Genomic DNA, 14,745 nt, shown 5'->3' with positions numbered 1-14,745 from the left:
GGAGCCTGCTTCTCCCTCTGCCTGTGTCTCTGCCTCTCTCTCTCTCTCACTGTGTGCCTATCATAAATAAATAAAAGTTTAAAAAAAATTTTTTTTTAAAGGCAGTCATCCTAAATAAATAAATAAAAAGGGGATCCCTGGGTGGCGCAGCGGTTTGGTGCCTACCTTTGGCCCACGGCGCGATCCTGGAGACCCGGGATCGAATCCCACGTCGGGCTCCCGGTGCATGGAGCCTGCTTCTCCCTCTGCCTGTGTCTCTGCCTCTCTCTCTCTCTCTCTCTGTGTGACTATCATAAAAAAAAAAAAAAAAAAAAGGCAGTCATCCTACAGATTGCCAATAAATTTTTTTTTAAAGTTTTATTTATTTATTTATTTATTTATTCATTCATTCATTCATAAGAGACACAGAGAGATAGAGAGGCAGAGATACAGAGAGGGAGAAGCAGTTTCATGCAGGGAGCCCAATGCGGGACTCAATCCCACGACTCTGGGATCACGCCCTGAGCCCAAGGCAGGTGCTCAACCACTGAGCCACCCAGGTGTACCAATCAATCAATATTTTTTGAATAAATGGGTCGTATTATGCCTTCTGTTCCACAATTTGCTTTGTCCACGCACAAATTCTACCAAAGGTAATATAGTGTGAAGGACACATTGGAAACTAACAGGATGACAGCAGTGGCTTCTGGAGAGGTAATATTGGGTGTGGGTGTCTGGGGAGAAGAGCAGGAGGGAGGTCTATTCACTTTAGTACTTTTTGAATTTTGTACCTTGGGCATGAAATACCTATTCAGAACTAACTACAAAAAACATATATTTTTAAAGAATTTATTTATTTGACAGAGAGAGAACACAAGCAGGGGAGAGGCAGGCAGAGGGAGAGGGAGAAGCAGGTTCCCGCCCCAAGCAGGGAGCCCAATGTGGGGCTGGATCCTAGGATCCCAGGATCATGACCAGAGCTGAAGACAGGTGTTTCACCGACTGAGCCACCCAGGCGCCCCACTAATTGCAAATTTAAAAATGAAATATGGCCTGCAATCTTTTCATTGATCAATTGATCTACCTAAAAAAAAAAAAAAAAAAAAAAGATCTACCTAACGTCCATTAACCACTTGCATAGTATTCCATGGTGGGGCTATGGCTTGATTTATAGAGCTGCCTGTAAGGATAGACATTTTGGTATATCCTAATCCTCTGTTCATTTATTTGGTTATTTAGTCAATTAGAAGAAATTGGGCACTTACATGACAGCTGCCAGAAGCCCTGGAGAGAAAGCAGATACAAATTCCTGCCTTCATGGGATGCCTGGGTGGCTCAGTGGTTGAGCGCCTGCCTTTGGCTCGGGGCATGGTCCTGGAGTCCCAGATCGAGTCCCACATCGTGCTTCCTGTGTGGAGCCTACTTCTCCCTCTGCCTGTGTCTCTGCCTCTATTCTCTGTGTCTCTCATAAATGAATGAATAATTAATTAATTAAATCTTAAAAAAAAATCCTGCCTTCACTCTAGCGGAGAAACGGAAACAGGGTAAGTAAGAATACACCGGCATGTTAAATCCAGCCAGCTAGCAGAGCTATGAAGGAAACCTCACGCTCTTAATAGTGGGTCACAGTGTGGATCCTGGGGGGCAGTTTCCATGGGAGCCTGAGAGTAGGCTCTGAATAAATAATTGAGGGAACCACAAGTTGAAAGGTCCCAAGGCCAGAAAAATCTACATGTTTTAGAAGCCGCAAAGAAGGAGAGGAGATGCATTCAGATGTAAGAATGTAAAATAGGGGCACAAGGGAGGCTCAGTGAGTTAAGCATCTGCCTTCCGCTGGGGTCATGACCTCAGGGTCCTTGGATCCAGCCCCACATCAGGCTCCCTGCTTAGCAGTGTGTCAGTCTCCCTCTCACTCCTTCTGTGATCTCTCTCTTTAACACTTTAATTTTAATCTTTAAATAAAATCTTTTAAAAAATGTAACACAGAGCTGCATCACAAAAGAGTAAGGCCTCTTTTTAATCTTTTTTTTAAAATATTTTATTTTTATTTATTGAGACACACACAGAGAGAGAGAGAGAGAGAGAGGCAGAGACACAGGCAGAGGGAGAAGCAGGCTCCATGCTGGGAGCGAGTAAGGCCCCTTTAAAAAATTTTTTTTAATTTACTTATTCATGAGAGACACACAGAGAGAGGCAGACACATAAGCAGGGGAAGAAGTAGGCTGCGGAACTCGATCCCAGGACCCGAGATGATGCCCTGAGCCCAAGGTGGACGTTCAACCACTGAGCTACCCAGGTTCCCCTGAGTGAGGCCCTTTAAATGTGGTCTGTGCACCAGTGCCCCATGCTACAGGATAAGTACACAAATTGAGAGGGAGCATTTGGACACTTTGATAGCAATTCTTTATCAGTTGAATCTATAAACAAACAAACAAACCTTTTTTTTTGGGGGGGGGAAGAGATTTTATTTATTTATTCATGAGAGACACAGAGAGGCAAAGACACGAGCAGAGGGAGAAGCAGGGTCCCTGCGGGGAGCTCTATGCGGGACTCCATCCCAAGACCCTGGGATCATGACCTGAGGTCAAGGCTGACGCTCAACCTCCACCCAGGCGTCCCAGTTAAATCTAATAACGTTAAACAGAAGGCAGCCCGGGGGCCTCAGCGGTTTAGCACCGCCTTCAGGATCGAGTCCGACGTCAGGCTCCCTGCCTGGAGCCTGCTTCTCCCTCTGCCTGTGTCTCTGCCTCTTTCTCTCCGTGTCTCATGAATAAATAAAATCTTAAAAAAAAAAAAAAAAACACTAAACAAAGTTAAAAATTCAGGTCCTGTCTCATGCGCATTTCCAGTGCCAGCTGCATCCGTGTCTGATGGCTCAGATATAAAACATTCTATCATTGAGGGAAGTTCTACTGGACGGTGCTGTTACAGACAGAAAACCAGCAGAAGGGTTTTTTTGTTTTTTCACTAAACCATTGGGGCTGAAATAGGGCATAAAGGACAACAAACTTCATTAAACTTGAAAAAAACTCATGGTCAATGCCGGCCCCTCACAAATATGGCGGCGCCATTGCTCATGCTCCTAAGACCTTCCGAAAGGCCGCCCCGCAAAAAGATGGCCGCCACCACATCCCTTTTGGATTCCGCAGAAACACAGCCACGCGGTCCCCCTACCCCCACGTGATCTTCACTCCACCGAAAGATGCCCGCCTTCCTATAATTCTCGCGATAACGCTGGCCTCGCCTTCCCAACGTTTACTAACGGACCCAGCGCGTTCACGGCTTGACTTTCTCCAGAGGGTGTCGGCGGGTCGCGGGCTCCCGACCCGCGACCCTTCATCCTGTGCGGCGTCCGCTTAGTCTCCGAATCGAGTGCGGAGTTTGGGCCGCACGTTTATCACAGTCGCGCCCGAGGCTCCAAACCGCGCTCCCGCCCCCTTTCGTCACTTCCTCCCTTGCCCCTGTGCAGTCGATAAGGAAACCCGGACGCCCTTCCGGCTTTCCTTTTTCCAGGCGGCCGGGAAGATGGCAGACATTCAGGTTCGTGCTCGGGGCCGGCGCGGATGCTTCGGGACCCACCCCCGGCCTCAGGGGCGCGTCCGGGAGAGAAGGACGCCCGATCCCCAGCGTGGGGTTAATCCCAGGCAGCCTAGACACCCCAGGCCTTAATGCGGGAGCGCGTGTGTTTGAATTAAACTAGGTTAGCGCCTCCTAAATCCCGGGGGCTCCCCTTAGTGGAGGCTCAAACCTCTTAGGAGTTATTTTCTTAAAACTCAAGGTTTACGGGGTGGTTTTTCTGGAGGCCTTGGGCCATCGAGTTAATCCTGTTAGAACGGAGCCCTAAGGGCTAATCCAGGGAGCCCCGGGTTTGGTATTTATTTCTGAAGTCGCCTACGTTACGTAAGGAGAGAATTCTGGGGGGGTGTCCTTATGGCTTGGAGAAGAAGCATTGCTGTAAGGTGTCCAGGTTAGAGGAGTGATTGTGCCTGGGTTTTAAGGAATGACTTCTGCAGGTGATGGGACGTATTTGGGTGCACAAATGCTGAAGTAATTCTGGCTCATAATTCGGACTCCGCTCAATTTCAGGGAGTGTTTTAGATGGTAATTATCCAGGCTCGGGAGGCTGCCGTTTGGGGACCAAATGCTGGAGAGGATGGGGTCGGGGTTTCTGGGAAGGTTTCCAGGCCAGGTTGCCCGCCCCAAGCTCACCAGCTTCCTCCTTGTCCACCTAGACCGAGCGTGCCTACCAAAAGCAGCCAACCATCTTTCAAAATAAGAAGAGGGTCCTACTTGGAGAAACTGGCAAGGAGAAGCTCCCGCGGTACTACAAAAACATCGGTCTGGGCTTCAAGACGCCCAAGGAGGTATGGGGGGGACGGTATTCTGGGAAGGAAGGAGACCCCTGTACCCCAGCACACGTGTGCCCAGACCGGGTTACCCTGCTGGCATCTGAGTGACTGATCCTGGGGCTGATGGGAATTGTAGTTCCTGTCCCTGAGCACCACCACCCCCGCGGTGGTTTCAGGAACAGCTTGTTCAGGGCTCACTCCTTTTTCTCCCTTACTCAGGCCATTGAGGGCACCTATATTGACAAGAAATGCCCCTTTACTGGCAATGTCTCCATCCGAGGGCGGATTTTGTCTGGTGAGTGAAGGCTCTGGGAGCTTGGGTTCAGATTTTTGGGTCTGAGGGAGGATGGACTGGGGATGCTCAGATTCCTGGGTGAGGGGGAGTTGGCAGCTTTCTGGGTCCAGAGGGCACTGGCAGATGATGTCTTTTCACGATGGTCTTCAGATGCCCACCGTGGGCACTGCTGAAAAAACCACTTGGCACAGCTGATGTCAGCGGGGCTTGGGATCCCTCCTTGGCAGCTCCCAATTCCCAGCATGCTCTGGAAGTGCCCAAGACTCCCCTTCCCCAGGGGCTGACCTGCAATCCATGCCTTCTCCCCAGGTGTGGTGACCAAAATGAAGATGCAGAGGACTATTGTCATCCGCCGAGACTACCTCCACTACATCCGAAAGTACAACCGCTTTGAGAAACGCCACAAGAACATGTCGGTGCACTTGTCTCCTTGCTTCAGGTGAATATGGTGGGCCCTCAGGTTCCCAGGCCAAGGGGAAAGAAGTGGTCTGTCCCCGGGTCTGAGGGACATGGAACCTGGCTTGGGTTGACAGGGCTCTCTGGCTGCTGTGTGGGTAGTAAACTATTGGGAGACAGTGTGAGGAGACTGGTGTGACCAAGCAGATAATTCTCAGGAGCCTCCAGTCCGTGTAAAGTGGAGGGGATTGAGAGAGGGTTTCTTTTATTAAGATTTTTTATTTATTGGGATCCCTGGGTGGCGCAGCGGTTTAGCGCCTGCCTTTGGCCCAGGGCGCGATCCTGGAGACCCAGGATCGAGTCCCACGTCGGGCTCCCCGTGCATGGAGCCTGCTTCTCCCTCTGCCTGTGTCTCTGCCTCTCTCTCTCACTGTGTGCCTATCATAAATAAATAATAAAAAATTTAAAAAAAAAAGATTTTTTATTTATTTATACATGAGAAAAGCAGAGGGAGAAGCAGGCTCCACGCAGGGAGCCCGATGCAGGACTCAATTCCAAGACTCCAGGATCACACCCTGGGCCAAAGGCAGATGCTAAACCACTGAGCCACCAGGGATCCTTGAGGGAGGGCTTCTACCCTGAGAAGTCGCCAAAGGGGCTGGAGTATCCTCTGTAGAGCTTTGAGTTTGATATCTTGCACAGAGTTTGTGTCCAATAAATAACGACCCAGGGAGGGGATGGCAGGTGGAAGTGGAAAGTGGAGCGTGGGTAGGGTTTAGTGGAGCCAAAGCAGAGGCCTCAGCCTTTAGTGGCCTGCGTGGGACAGTCCAGCCTGTGACAGCCTCTGCCCAACTCCACAGGGATGTCCAGATCGGCGACATTGTCACAGTGGGTGAGTGCCGCCCTTTGAGCAAGACTGTGCGTTTCAACGTGCTCAAAGTCACAAAAGCTGCTGGCACGAAGAAGCAGTTCCAGAAGTTTTGAGGCAAGACTTCTGTCTACACCCCTGAAGAAAATAAAACTGTCTACACCCCTGAAGAAAATAAAACTGTCTACACCCCTGACTCCTAGGTCTCAAAAACTATTTTCCCAGTTTTGGGCTTGGCCCAGTGTACCTGTACTTTTGCTAGAGGGAATTTTTTTTTTTTTTTTTTTAAGATCTCATCTCATTTATTTATTCATGAGACAGAGGCAGAAGGAGAAGCAGGCTCCTCGGGGGAAGCCCGATGTGGGATCAGGACTCCACCCTGAACCAGGGATCATTCCTTGAGCTGAAGGCAGATGTTCAATCGCTGAGCCACCCAGGCATCCCTTTGCTAGAGGGATTATTTCTGGGAGTTGAATGGGGTTGATGCAAAAGATGGGGTTTTCTTTCATCCTCTGGACCCCCATATAAGGGTGGGGCTGGCTGGGTGCTGCCTCCTTTCTGTCTTTTCATCTCTGAAGATAGGAACCTGTATTAAGACACTGCTCCTTCTTTGGGTCTCCTTTTGATCCACGTCACATCTTGGTGTCAGAATAAGTAAGCCCTTCTACCTGGTGTTGGGGCATGCCCTCAACTCCCCCAGTCTCTGGGGAGGAAGTGAGTGAGGGCGTAGGCTCCTGCGTTCTCTCTCTCAACTCTGGTGTAAGCCTTCTTGCCTCCTTGGGAGGGTGAAGGAGAAGCAGCCATCTCAGCCCAGCTAGGGGCACTGAATGGGCTTGCAGGGTTCTGTGCTGTCTGGTGGGGTCTTAATCTTCAACCTGGGCTTTCCTGTCTCCCCTGACAGTGGAGGAGTGCACCAGGGAAGCCAGACAGCCAGCCTCTCCAGCCCCAGCACACACCCCCACCCCTTCCCCTTCCTGAGCAAGCACCAGTCTCCTTGGCAAACCCATCTGAGGGGACAGGTTCTCCTGTCCGTGAGGAGCTGAGCTCTAGTGGTTTCCTTTGCCTGAAAATCCAAGGAAATTGGCTTTGAAGGCACGTCACATAGTGAAGCCAAGCTGGAGCCAGCCTGGGACCCACCTCTGTAGCACCTGATTGCAAGCTGCTCAGAAGTAGGTTAGGAAGACCCTGGAAGTGAGACTTCCCAGCCTTGGAAGCAGAGAGGAGTGGGGACAGGGTCGGGCAAAGAAATTCTGGGGAAAAGCTTTGTGACCGGGCCAGTGACCCTGAATGTCAGAGGAAAATGTGAGGAAGGGCAAGAGATTGACCCTAAAAGTGGAAGGCTTTCTGTTGGAGAAAACCTGGGAAGGAGGGGGCAGGACCTTGAGCATCCCTTTCAGAGATAAGAACAGAGGGCTCAGCTGGACTCTGGAAAAGGTCGGAGACCACAGGTAGTGACAGACCGGCAGATTTCTGAGAACAATGGACCTTGAGAATGAAATCAAGTTCCGAGATGATAGGCCAGCGGAGGGTGGGGGGGAGGGCAATGGCTTTTAGAATCGAGAGAGACCCTCACCCGAGTCACAGCAGGCAGAGACGGAGGTACTTGCTGGCTTCACCTCACCCTTCGGGGCCGGTGCTGCTGGGGGTCCCCAGGTCCCTGCCCCCCATGCCTGTACCAGGGACTGAGGCACAGCACTGGTACAAGGGTTGGGAGACAGGGCCGAGAGGAGAGAGGAGCTGCTGCCTCCAGGGGACGTGCCGACTCCGGACGGACTCAGCGACTCCTTTTGACCCAGACCTGGGGAGGGCGGGGGTTCCTGTCGGAGGAAGTGGGGCCGCATCAAAGAGGCCAGGAAGGAGCAGGGACGGGTCTGAAGGGGCACCGCCCCGGAGTTTCAACCTGTGAGCCTGCCCCACCCGGTGCTGGAGGGCAGAGAGCCTGAGGGAGGGGACTGGGACCCAGAAAGGGTTCTGAGGCTGCTCCCGGAGGCCCCCCCACCACAGGTGTTTCCGTTTGGGGTGGGGCTGCCATGTTGACAACAGCAGCCCAGCTCCCCTGTTCGCTCCCAGCAGTTGTTGGGGTGTCTCCTTGGCACCCCACTGTTAGGTTACCTAGTCATGGGTGGGGCACCTCCCTGGTGTGTGTTGGGGTACACCTCTGCTGGGCCCAGTGGGTCAAGTGGCAAAGACCAAGGAGAAATACCCTGGGTCCACACCACTTGTGCCTGGAGGGAGGTGACCACTGTCACCTTTTAGAGTACGGTGACAGCCAGAGACCATTCCTACGTCCATCACAAGCTCTGCTTGTCTTCTGCCCTCTGCCCACCACTCCCCCTTCCTCAACCTGCCAGCGCCCACCAGACCTGCTCCCTCTTCTGAGCCTTCGCACTGGCCCTGCCCACTGCCTGGCAGCTCTCAGCTCAGGTGTCCACCTGGCTCCCTCCTTCATTTCCTTAGGTTATAATGCTCACCAGCCTCTTGTTCCTGTTTTTCTGTTTTTTTTTTTTTAAGATTTTATTTATTTATTCATGAGAGGCACAGAGAGAGAGAGGCAGAGACACAAGCAAAGGGAGAAGCAAGCTCCATGCAGGGAGCCCGACATGGGACTCGATCCGGGTCTCCAGGGTCATGCCCTGGGCTGAAGGCAGACACCAAACTGCTGGGACACCGGGGCTGCCTTTTTTTTTTTTTTTTTTTTGTAAGATTTTATTTATTCATTAGAGACATACAGAGAGAAGGCAGAGACATAGGCACAGGGAGAAGCAGGCTCCCTCTGGGGAGCCCGATGCGGGACTTGATCCCAGGACCCCAGGATCACGCCCTGAGCCAAAGGCAGACACTCAACTGCCAGGCCACCCAGGCGTCCCCACCAGCCTCTTTACATCTGGCAAAACCTCCTGTCCTCCCAACTGCCCTTCCCAGCTTTATTGCCCTACAGAGACAGACGAAGCCCATTTCTTGCATATTTGTAAGTTTATTGTAGAAATCTGTGTGACATTGCATGTTTGCTAACCTGGGGGCCGCTGGAATGTGAGCTCTGCATCCCTAGCATGCGGACATGTTGTAAGCTCTCCATATATGTTTATCACAGTAAATGAATCAAAGCTAAATCCCCTCATTCTCAGAGGGCAGGAATGACTCCCAGGTCTCAAGTTCTGGAATAACCAGAAGCAGTGACCATGAGCAGATATCTCCCAAATGGAAGCATTATGACCACAGACTCTTCTGATTTCTAGCTCTGCTGCTTATTGGCAGGTGACCACCCCTTCACCCGCCCCACCCCAACCACAGAGCCTTATAATCTGTAAAATGGGTTTGCCTCATTTCCCCCGTGGGAGGATGAACAATGGTTACATGTGTTAATGGAGTAGTAACTCAATTACTAATTCTAGTAAATAATATTCCTGATGGAAGTTAATTTTTCCAGAGCCCTGAGCCTATTAGAGAAGCCTTGAGGTAGCTTAGTGTAGGAGGCCCTGGGTCCCATCAGGAAGTCCCAAGGACAAGAGTCTTGCCAAGGGCCCCTAGAGGTATTCAATATATGGTTGTGGAACTTGCATCTATTACAGCAAGCCCTGGTGGGCTGGCATGGGACTTTGAATCTATTTTAGCATGCTTCTAGAATATTCTGTTGCATGCCTCTAATAGGAGGTCCCAGTGGCATTGCATTTTTCTCAGGGAAATTAGCTGCAGGCACAGTTTCATAGCAGGGTCCTTGATTTATGATGACAGCAGGGGTCAGGCCTATTACATGAAAAGAGGGCAACTCTTGGTGGTATCACAAGGTATCATGGCCCTGCACCGATTATAGCAGGCCACTGGAATATTCTATAGCTACACTGGCAGTCATTGTTGCAGCCCCCAAGGTATTCTATTATAGCAGGACCTCCAGTAGCAAGCACCTAAATTCATTTAACTGGTCCAGTCTGGAGGTCTGTCAGTTGATTGTAGGGAACTTGAATTGTAGTAGCTTCCATGTGTGTTTGAGCAGCCCTGCTGCCATATTTTGGCACTGCCCTGAGCCCATTATGGGAAATTCCTGGGATCTAACATTCTAGTAGGTCCCAGTTCTATTACATATTATTACAGAAGCCTACAGTATAGATTCTGCTAGAACGTTCTAACAGGACATCAGAGCCGTTCTAGAAGAGTTTTAGGGGCACATCAAACCAGCCCAGGATCATACATTGTTGCTGTTGTTCATTCTACCAATATCTACTGTGCTGGCCCCTGGGAATGCAAGAGTGAGCAAGACAGATTCAGGGCCTGGTGTTTGAGATGCCCAGGACCCTAACAGCAGCTGGGAGTGGAGGGAACATTAAGAGGAACAAGTGTTACTATTATGCCCTACCATGTGCCCCATGCCAAACCCTTGACTCGCTGAATCCTCTCCTCTGAGTTTGGCACAATTATTATTCCCATTTTATAGATAAGGAAACCAAGGCTCAAAGTCCAGCCGGCCTGGAAGGGGCAGGATTGGGTTTTGAACTCAGGTGTGATTATTACCTCCTGGAGTCAGTAGGGGGCACCACGGTCCAGGTGCAGAGGGGAGGGGCAGAGGTTAAGACACCAGGGTGGGTTTTTTTTGTTGTTGTTGTTTTAAATTATTTATTTATTTATTTATGAGAGACACATAGAGAGAGGCAAGGACATAGGCAGAGGAAGAATCAGGCTTCCTGCAAGGAGCCTGATGTGGGACTTGATCCCCAGACCCGGGATCACACCCTGAGCTGAAGGCAGATGCTCAACCACTGAGCCACCCAGGTGGCCCAAGACACCAGGGCGTTTATAGTGCACAGTCCCCAGGGCCAAGGTAGCTTCATGGACCAGCTCCCCATGAGGTTGAAGCCCTGGTTCAGAAGGGACCCATTCTGAGTTCAATGCTCTGTTTGAGGGATCCCTGGGTGGCTCAGCAGTGGCTCCGAAGGGGGATATTCTGATAGGGACAAGAAGGGCATCCTTCCTGACTGCGGTAGGCTGGATAATGGTCCCCCCAAAGGTTAATGCCCTAATCCCCCAAAACCTGCAAATATGTTACTTCATATGATAAAAAGGACTTTGCAGATGCGATTCAATTCAGAATTCTGAGATGGGGAGATGATCTAGGATTATCCAGGGGACCAATGCAATCCTGAGAGTACTGAGAAGAGGGAGGTGGGGACTGAGTGGCTGGTCAATTGGGTAAACCGTGACACTGACAACACCAACCTTGTGGGTTTGCTCCCCCAGCGGGCCAAGAAAGGCATTAGTTCTCATGTTTAATCAAAATTAATTAAAAAAAAAAAAGAGGGAGGTGGGAAGGTCAGAGTCAGAAGGAGATGTGAGGATGGATGGATGGATGGATGGATGGATGGCTGCATACACACACAGAGGTCAGAAAGGAGAGAAGATGCTGGCTTTGAGGCTGGAAGAAGGGGCCTGGAGCTGAAGAGCACAGGCAGTTTCTAGAAGCTGGAAAAAGCATAGAAACAGATTCTCTTCTCAAGCCTCAAGAAAGAACCAGCACCGTGGACCATGTTAGATGCCTGACTTCCAGAACCAGATCAAAAATTTGTGTCATTTTAAGCTTCCAATTTTGTGATTATTCAGTACAGCAGCAGTAGGAAACCAGTGTGGTGATCGGGGCTGCAGTGGGTGGTCCCCAAAACAGCAACCTGGACACTTGGAGAAAAGCCTGTGTTACATGGGCGACACTCTGATGGTTCTTGGGCACACAGACTAGCACCTTGGAATGTTGTGTGGGACCCTAAAGACTTCATGGTAGAGCTAGGAAACATTCTAAAAGGACCCTGGCAGGACTCTGAGAATTTAGAGGGGTCACCCTGTTGTCCTTCTGATGACTGTCAAAGCCACATGAGTACCCATTGTAGCAGGATCCAGAGGACTTCCTGAGGCCTCAGGGGAGAGCATGTAGGTCCTGGGGACATTTTATCTGGAACCAAAAGCCTTTTTGGTGGGACCCAGTGCATATTAGAATAGGGTCCTGAGAAGTGTGGCAGTGACCATTGATGGGACATTGTAGCAGGACCTAGAACACCCAGAGGAGACAGAGAAACAGAGTAGGGTAGAGAAGGAGCTGAAGGACAGCTGGGCAAGATGTAAACATAATGAACAAGCCCCAGGGACAGTGCCCTAGAGTCCCAGGAGCACCATGGCAGAAAGCCAAAGGGTTGTCCCCAGAGCTCTAGTGGCAGTATTTAGGGTCTTGGGCTATAGAGAAGAATCCGGGGGTAGGGAGGGGGGTGGAACGTCTTAACCAGTCCAGTAGGACCCAGGGTACCTACAGGAGAGACACAGTGCCATTTCACAAGACCTCGGGGCCCCTTATACTGGGTCCCCGGTATCTGGAAGGTGGTTGCCTCCTGGGCGAGGGAGCAAAAGTCTAACTGGTGAGGGGACATGGGAAGGGCCTGATAGCAAGTCCCTGAGAAATGCAGGAGGTTGGTTGCTAGCAGGAATGTTGTAGCAGAGAGAAGGGCCTGGGGCTGAGGCCCCTCTGTGGCAATCCAGCAGTAGTCACGGCAGGGGGAGGGCTCAGGACTGGTTTAGCAGGATCCCAGGAGTGTGGTAGCAGACTGAGAGAGAGAGAGAGAGAGAGAGATTAGCCGAAGCTGTTGAAGATGTTATTGCCAGGCCTCAGGATTCTATCAGGGGACCCAAGGAGTATGGGGGTGGGAATATGAGTTATCAGAGACCCAGGACCAAGTAGGGGCCTCTGGTGACAGTCTTGCAAGACACCAGGGAAGCTAGTTATTGCAGCACAGCTGTGAGCTGTGTGATAAGGTCCTAGGGGTGAGGCAGCAGGGTGCTGGCACCACCATGGGAACTGGAGACTACCTTCATAGTCCAACAGACCTCAGAGTGGGACTATGGGGGCATTAGGGTAGGGCTCAGGGAGCATTTAGATGAGTCCTGGGGCATCTTATAGTAGGGCAGAGCAACGACCCCAGGGGTATGGTGTACAAGCTCCAAGGAAAGTAAAGCAGGGTCCTGAATAGGACACTGTCACAAGACATTGGACATTTTATTCCCAGATCCAAGGAACGTCACAGTACTGTCCTGAGGATTTTGTTTAAAATAAATTTTTTTAAGATTTTATTTATTTATTTGAGAGAGAGACAGAGATAGCGGGAGTGGGCTTCCTGCTGAGTGGGGAGATCTATGTGGGGCTCGATCCCAGGACCCTGGGATGGCAGATGCTCAACTGGCTGAGCCACTTGGGTGACCCAGTCCTAAGGACTTTAGAATAAGAGTCTCCGGGGCTGATGGAATGGTCCCATAGAGACATAGCCAGATCCCTAGGGACACAGAAGGGACAGCTGGGTATGTCCCAGGTGGGTTCCTCAGAGTATTTTAGGACAGAACCAAGGGTGTTAGAAGAGGACTCGTGGGACGTAAGAGCAGGATCCTCCAGCATCATTAGAGACAGGCCCTCAGGGCAACCTGGGTGGCTCAGAGGTTTAGTGCTGCCTTCAGCCCAGGGCCTGATCCTGGGGTCCCGGGATTGAGTCCCACGTCGGGCTCCCTGCATGGAGCCTGCTTCTCCCTCTGCCTGTGTCTCTGCCTCTCTCTCTCTGTCTCTCATGAATAAATAAATAAAATCTTAAAAAAAGAGAGAGAAAGACAGGCCCTCAGATGGATCTCAGTGAATATTCTATTTTTTTAAGATTTTATTTATTTATTTATTTATTTATTTATTTATTTATTTATTTATTCATGAGAGACACACACAGAGAGAGGCAGAGACAGGCAGAGGGAGAAGCAGGCTCCATGTAGGGAGCCCGATGTGGGACTCGATCCCGGGACCCCAGGATCACACCCTGAGCCGAAGGCAGACGCTCAACCACTGAACCACCTAGGCGTCCCCTCAGTGGATATTCTAGCAGGACCAGGGAGAGAAAGGAAAACAAATACAGTTTCCTCACTAAGTTGAACACAGATTTACCATGTGCGGTTACTTTCAGGTGTCTACTTGGCGGGGTGGGGCCCCAGGCCCCAAATGGTGGGTCAAACATCACTCGGGATATTTCCACGAGGGTGGGCTGGGATGAGATTTACGCTGAAATCAGTGGGCTTGGGGTAGAGCACGCTGCCCCCCAGAGTGTGGGGGGGCTACTGCCCAGCAGTTGGAGGCCTGACCAGAAGAAAAAAAACAACTGACCTCCACTCAAGGGAGAACGAGCTCTGCCAGCAGATCGCCTTGGGACTCCATCTGCAAGAGCAGCTCCCCCAGATTCTCCGGCTTGCTGCTCTGGGACTTGACCTGCAACACTTTACCTAGTTCCCAGCCGGCCAGCCACCCCTATCAAATTTTAGGCTCGCTAGGCCTAAATCACGTGAGCCGATTGCTTAAAATAAGTCTCCTTTCTATATATGAATATACGGGCGGTGCACAACATTCCAGCATAATGGAGGCATTGTAGCCACAGTGTGGGCTGGGGGGGACTCGAGGGGGCCTCTAAGCCTGAGAGCAATATATCCTGGGACCGTGTTATTAAGGCCATATCAGGAGACACTAAAGAAGTGGAAGGGACACACTTAGGGAACGGGTCCCAAGGAGGAAATTTAGAGGTGTCTGGAGAACTTTCCCTGTAGCAAGGGCTGGTGAAGGGGTGCGGGGTGGGGAACGTTGTATAATGAAGTAAAGCAGGGGACCCACTGAAACCTTCAAAGTTTGGACTCCCATAGTGTTGGGCTCTCAACTCTGTCATGAATTCGCTGTGGCTGACACCTCAAAATCGGAAAACAGGGAGCAACAGAGAAAGAGGCAAAAAAAAAAAAAAGAAAAAAAGAAAAGAAAAGAAACAAAGAAAAAAGTTTCAGGACCCAGTGTGAAACAAATACTCCAGGAGGCTGGG

General features: G+C 50.7%; 1 protein-coding gene and 1 non-coding gene across 4 annotated transcripts; both read left to right on the top strand.

The window, feature by feature from the left end:
* Positions 1-3,209: 3,209 nt before the first annotated feature.
* Positions 3,210-6,083, top strand: RPS11 (ribosomal protein S11). 3 transcript variants are annotated; one of them, XM_025424254.3, is made up of 5 exons: positions 3,210-3,519; positions 4,212-4,343; positions 4,548-4,623; positions 4,933-5,062; positions 5,880-6,083. In XM_025424254.3, the coding sequence occupies exons 1-5, from the start codon at positions 3,505-3,507 to the stop codon at positions 6,001-6,003; spliced, it is 477 nt and encodes a 158-aa protein (XP_025280039.1). In that variant the 5' UTR covers positions 3,210-3,504; the 3' UTR covers positions 6,004-6,083. The 3 variants fall into 3 exon arrangements, with proteins under 3 accessions (XP_025280039.1, XP_048949602.1, XP_048949596.1); XM_049093645.1 differs by having other exon boundaries at positions 3,470-3,523; XM_049093639.1 differs by lacking the exon at positions 3,210-3,519 and adding an exon at positions 3,995-4,080.
* Positions 4,742-4,827, top strand: LOC112645730 (small nucleolar RNA SNORD35). Its single transcript, XR_003127222.3, has one exon. It is a non-coding gene; the product is annotated as a small nucleolar RNA SNORD35 (small nucleolar RNA).
* Positions 6,084-14,745: the final 8,662 nt, after the last annotated feature.

The sequence above is a fragment of the Canis lupus genome, chromosome 1 (genome assembly GCF_003254725.2).
Source record: "Canis lupus dingo isolate Sandy chromosome 1, ASM325472v2, whole genome shotgun sequence".
In the NCBI taxonomy this organism is placed as follows: Eukaryota; Metazoa; Chordata; class Mammalia; order Carnivora; family Canidae; genus Canis; species Canis lupus.
This window is presented reverse-complemented; position numbering and strand designations above follow the sequence as displayed.

Coding starts and splice junctions, on each gene's coding strand:
- RPS11 (XM_025424254.3), top strand. Junction 4,624..4,932: donor CCGAGGGCGGATTTTGTCTG/GTGAGTGAAGGC, acceptor CCTTCTCCCCAG/GTGTGGTGACCAAAATGAAG. Junction 5,063..5,879: donor CACTTGTCTCCTTGCTTCAG/GTGAATATGGTG, acceptor CCAACTCCACAG/GGATGTCCAGATCGGCGACA.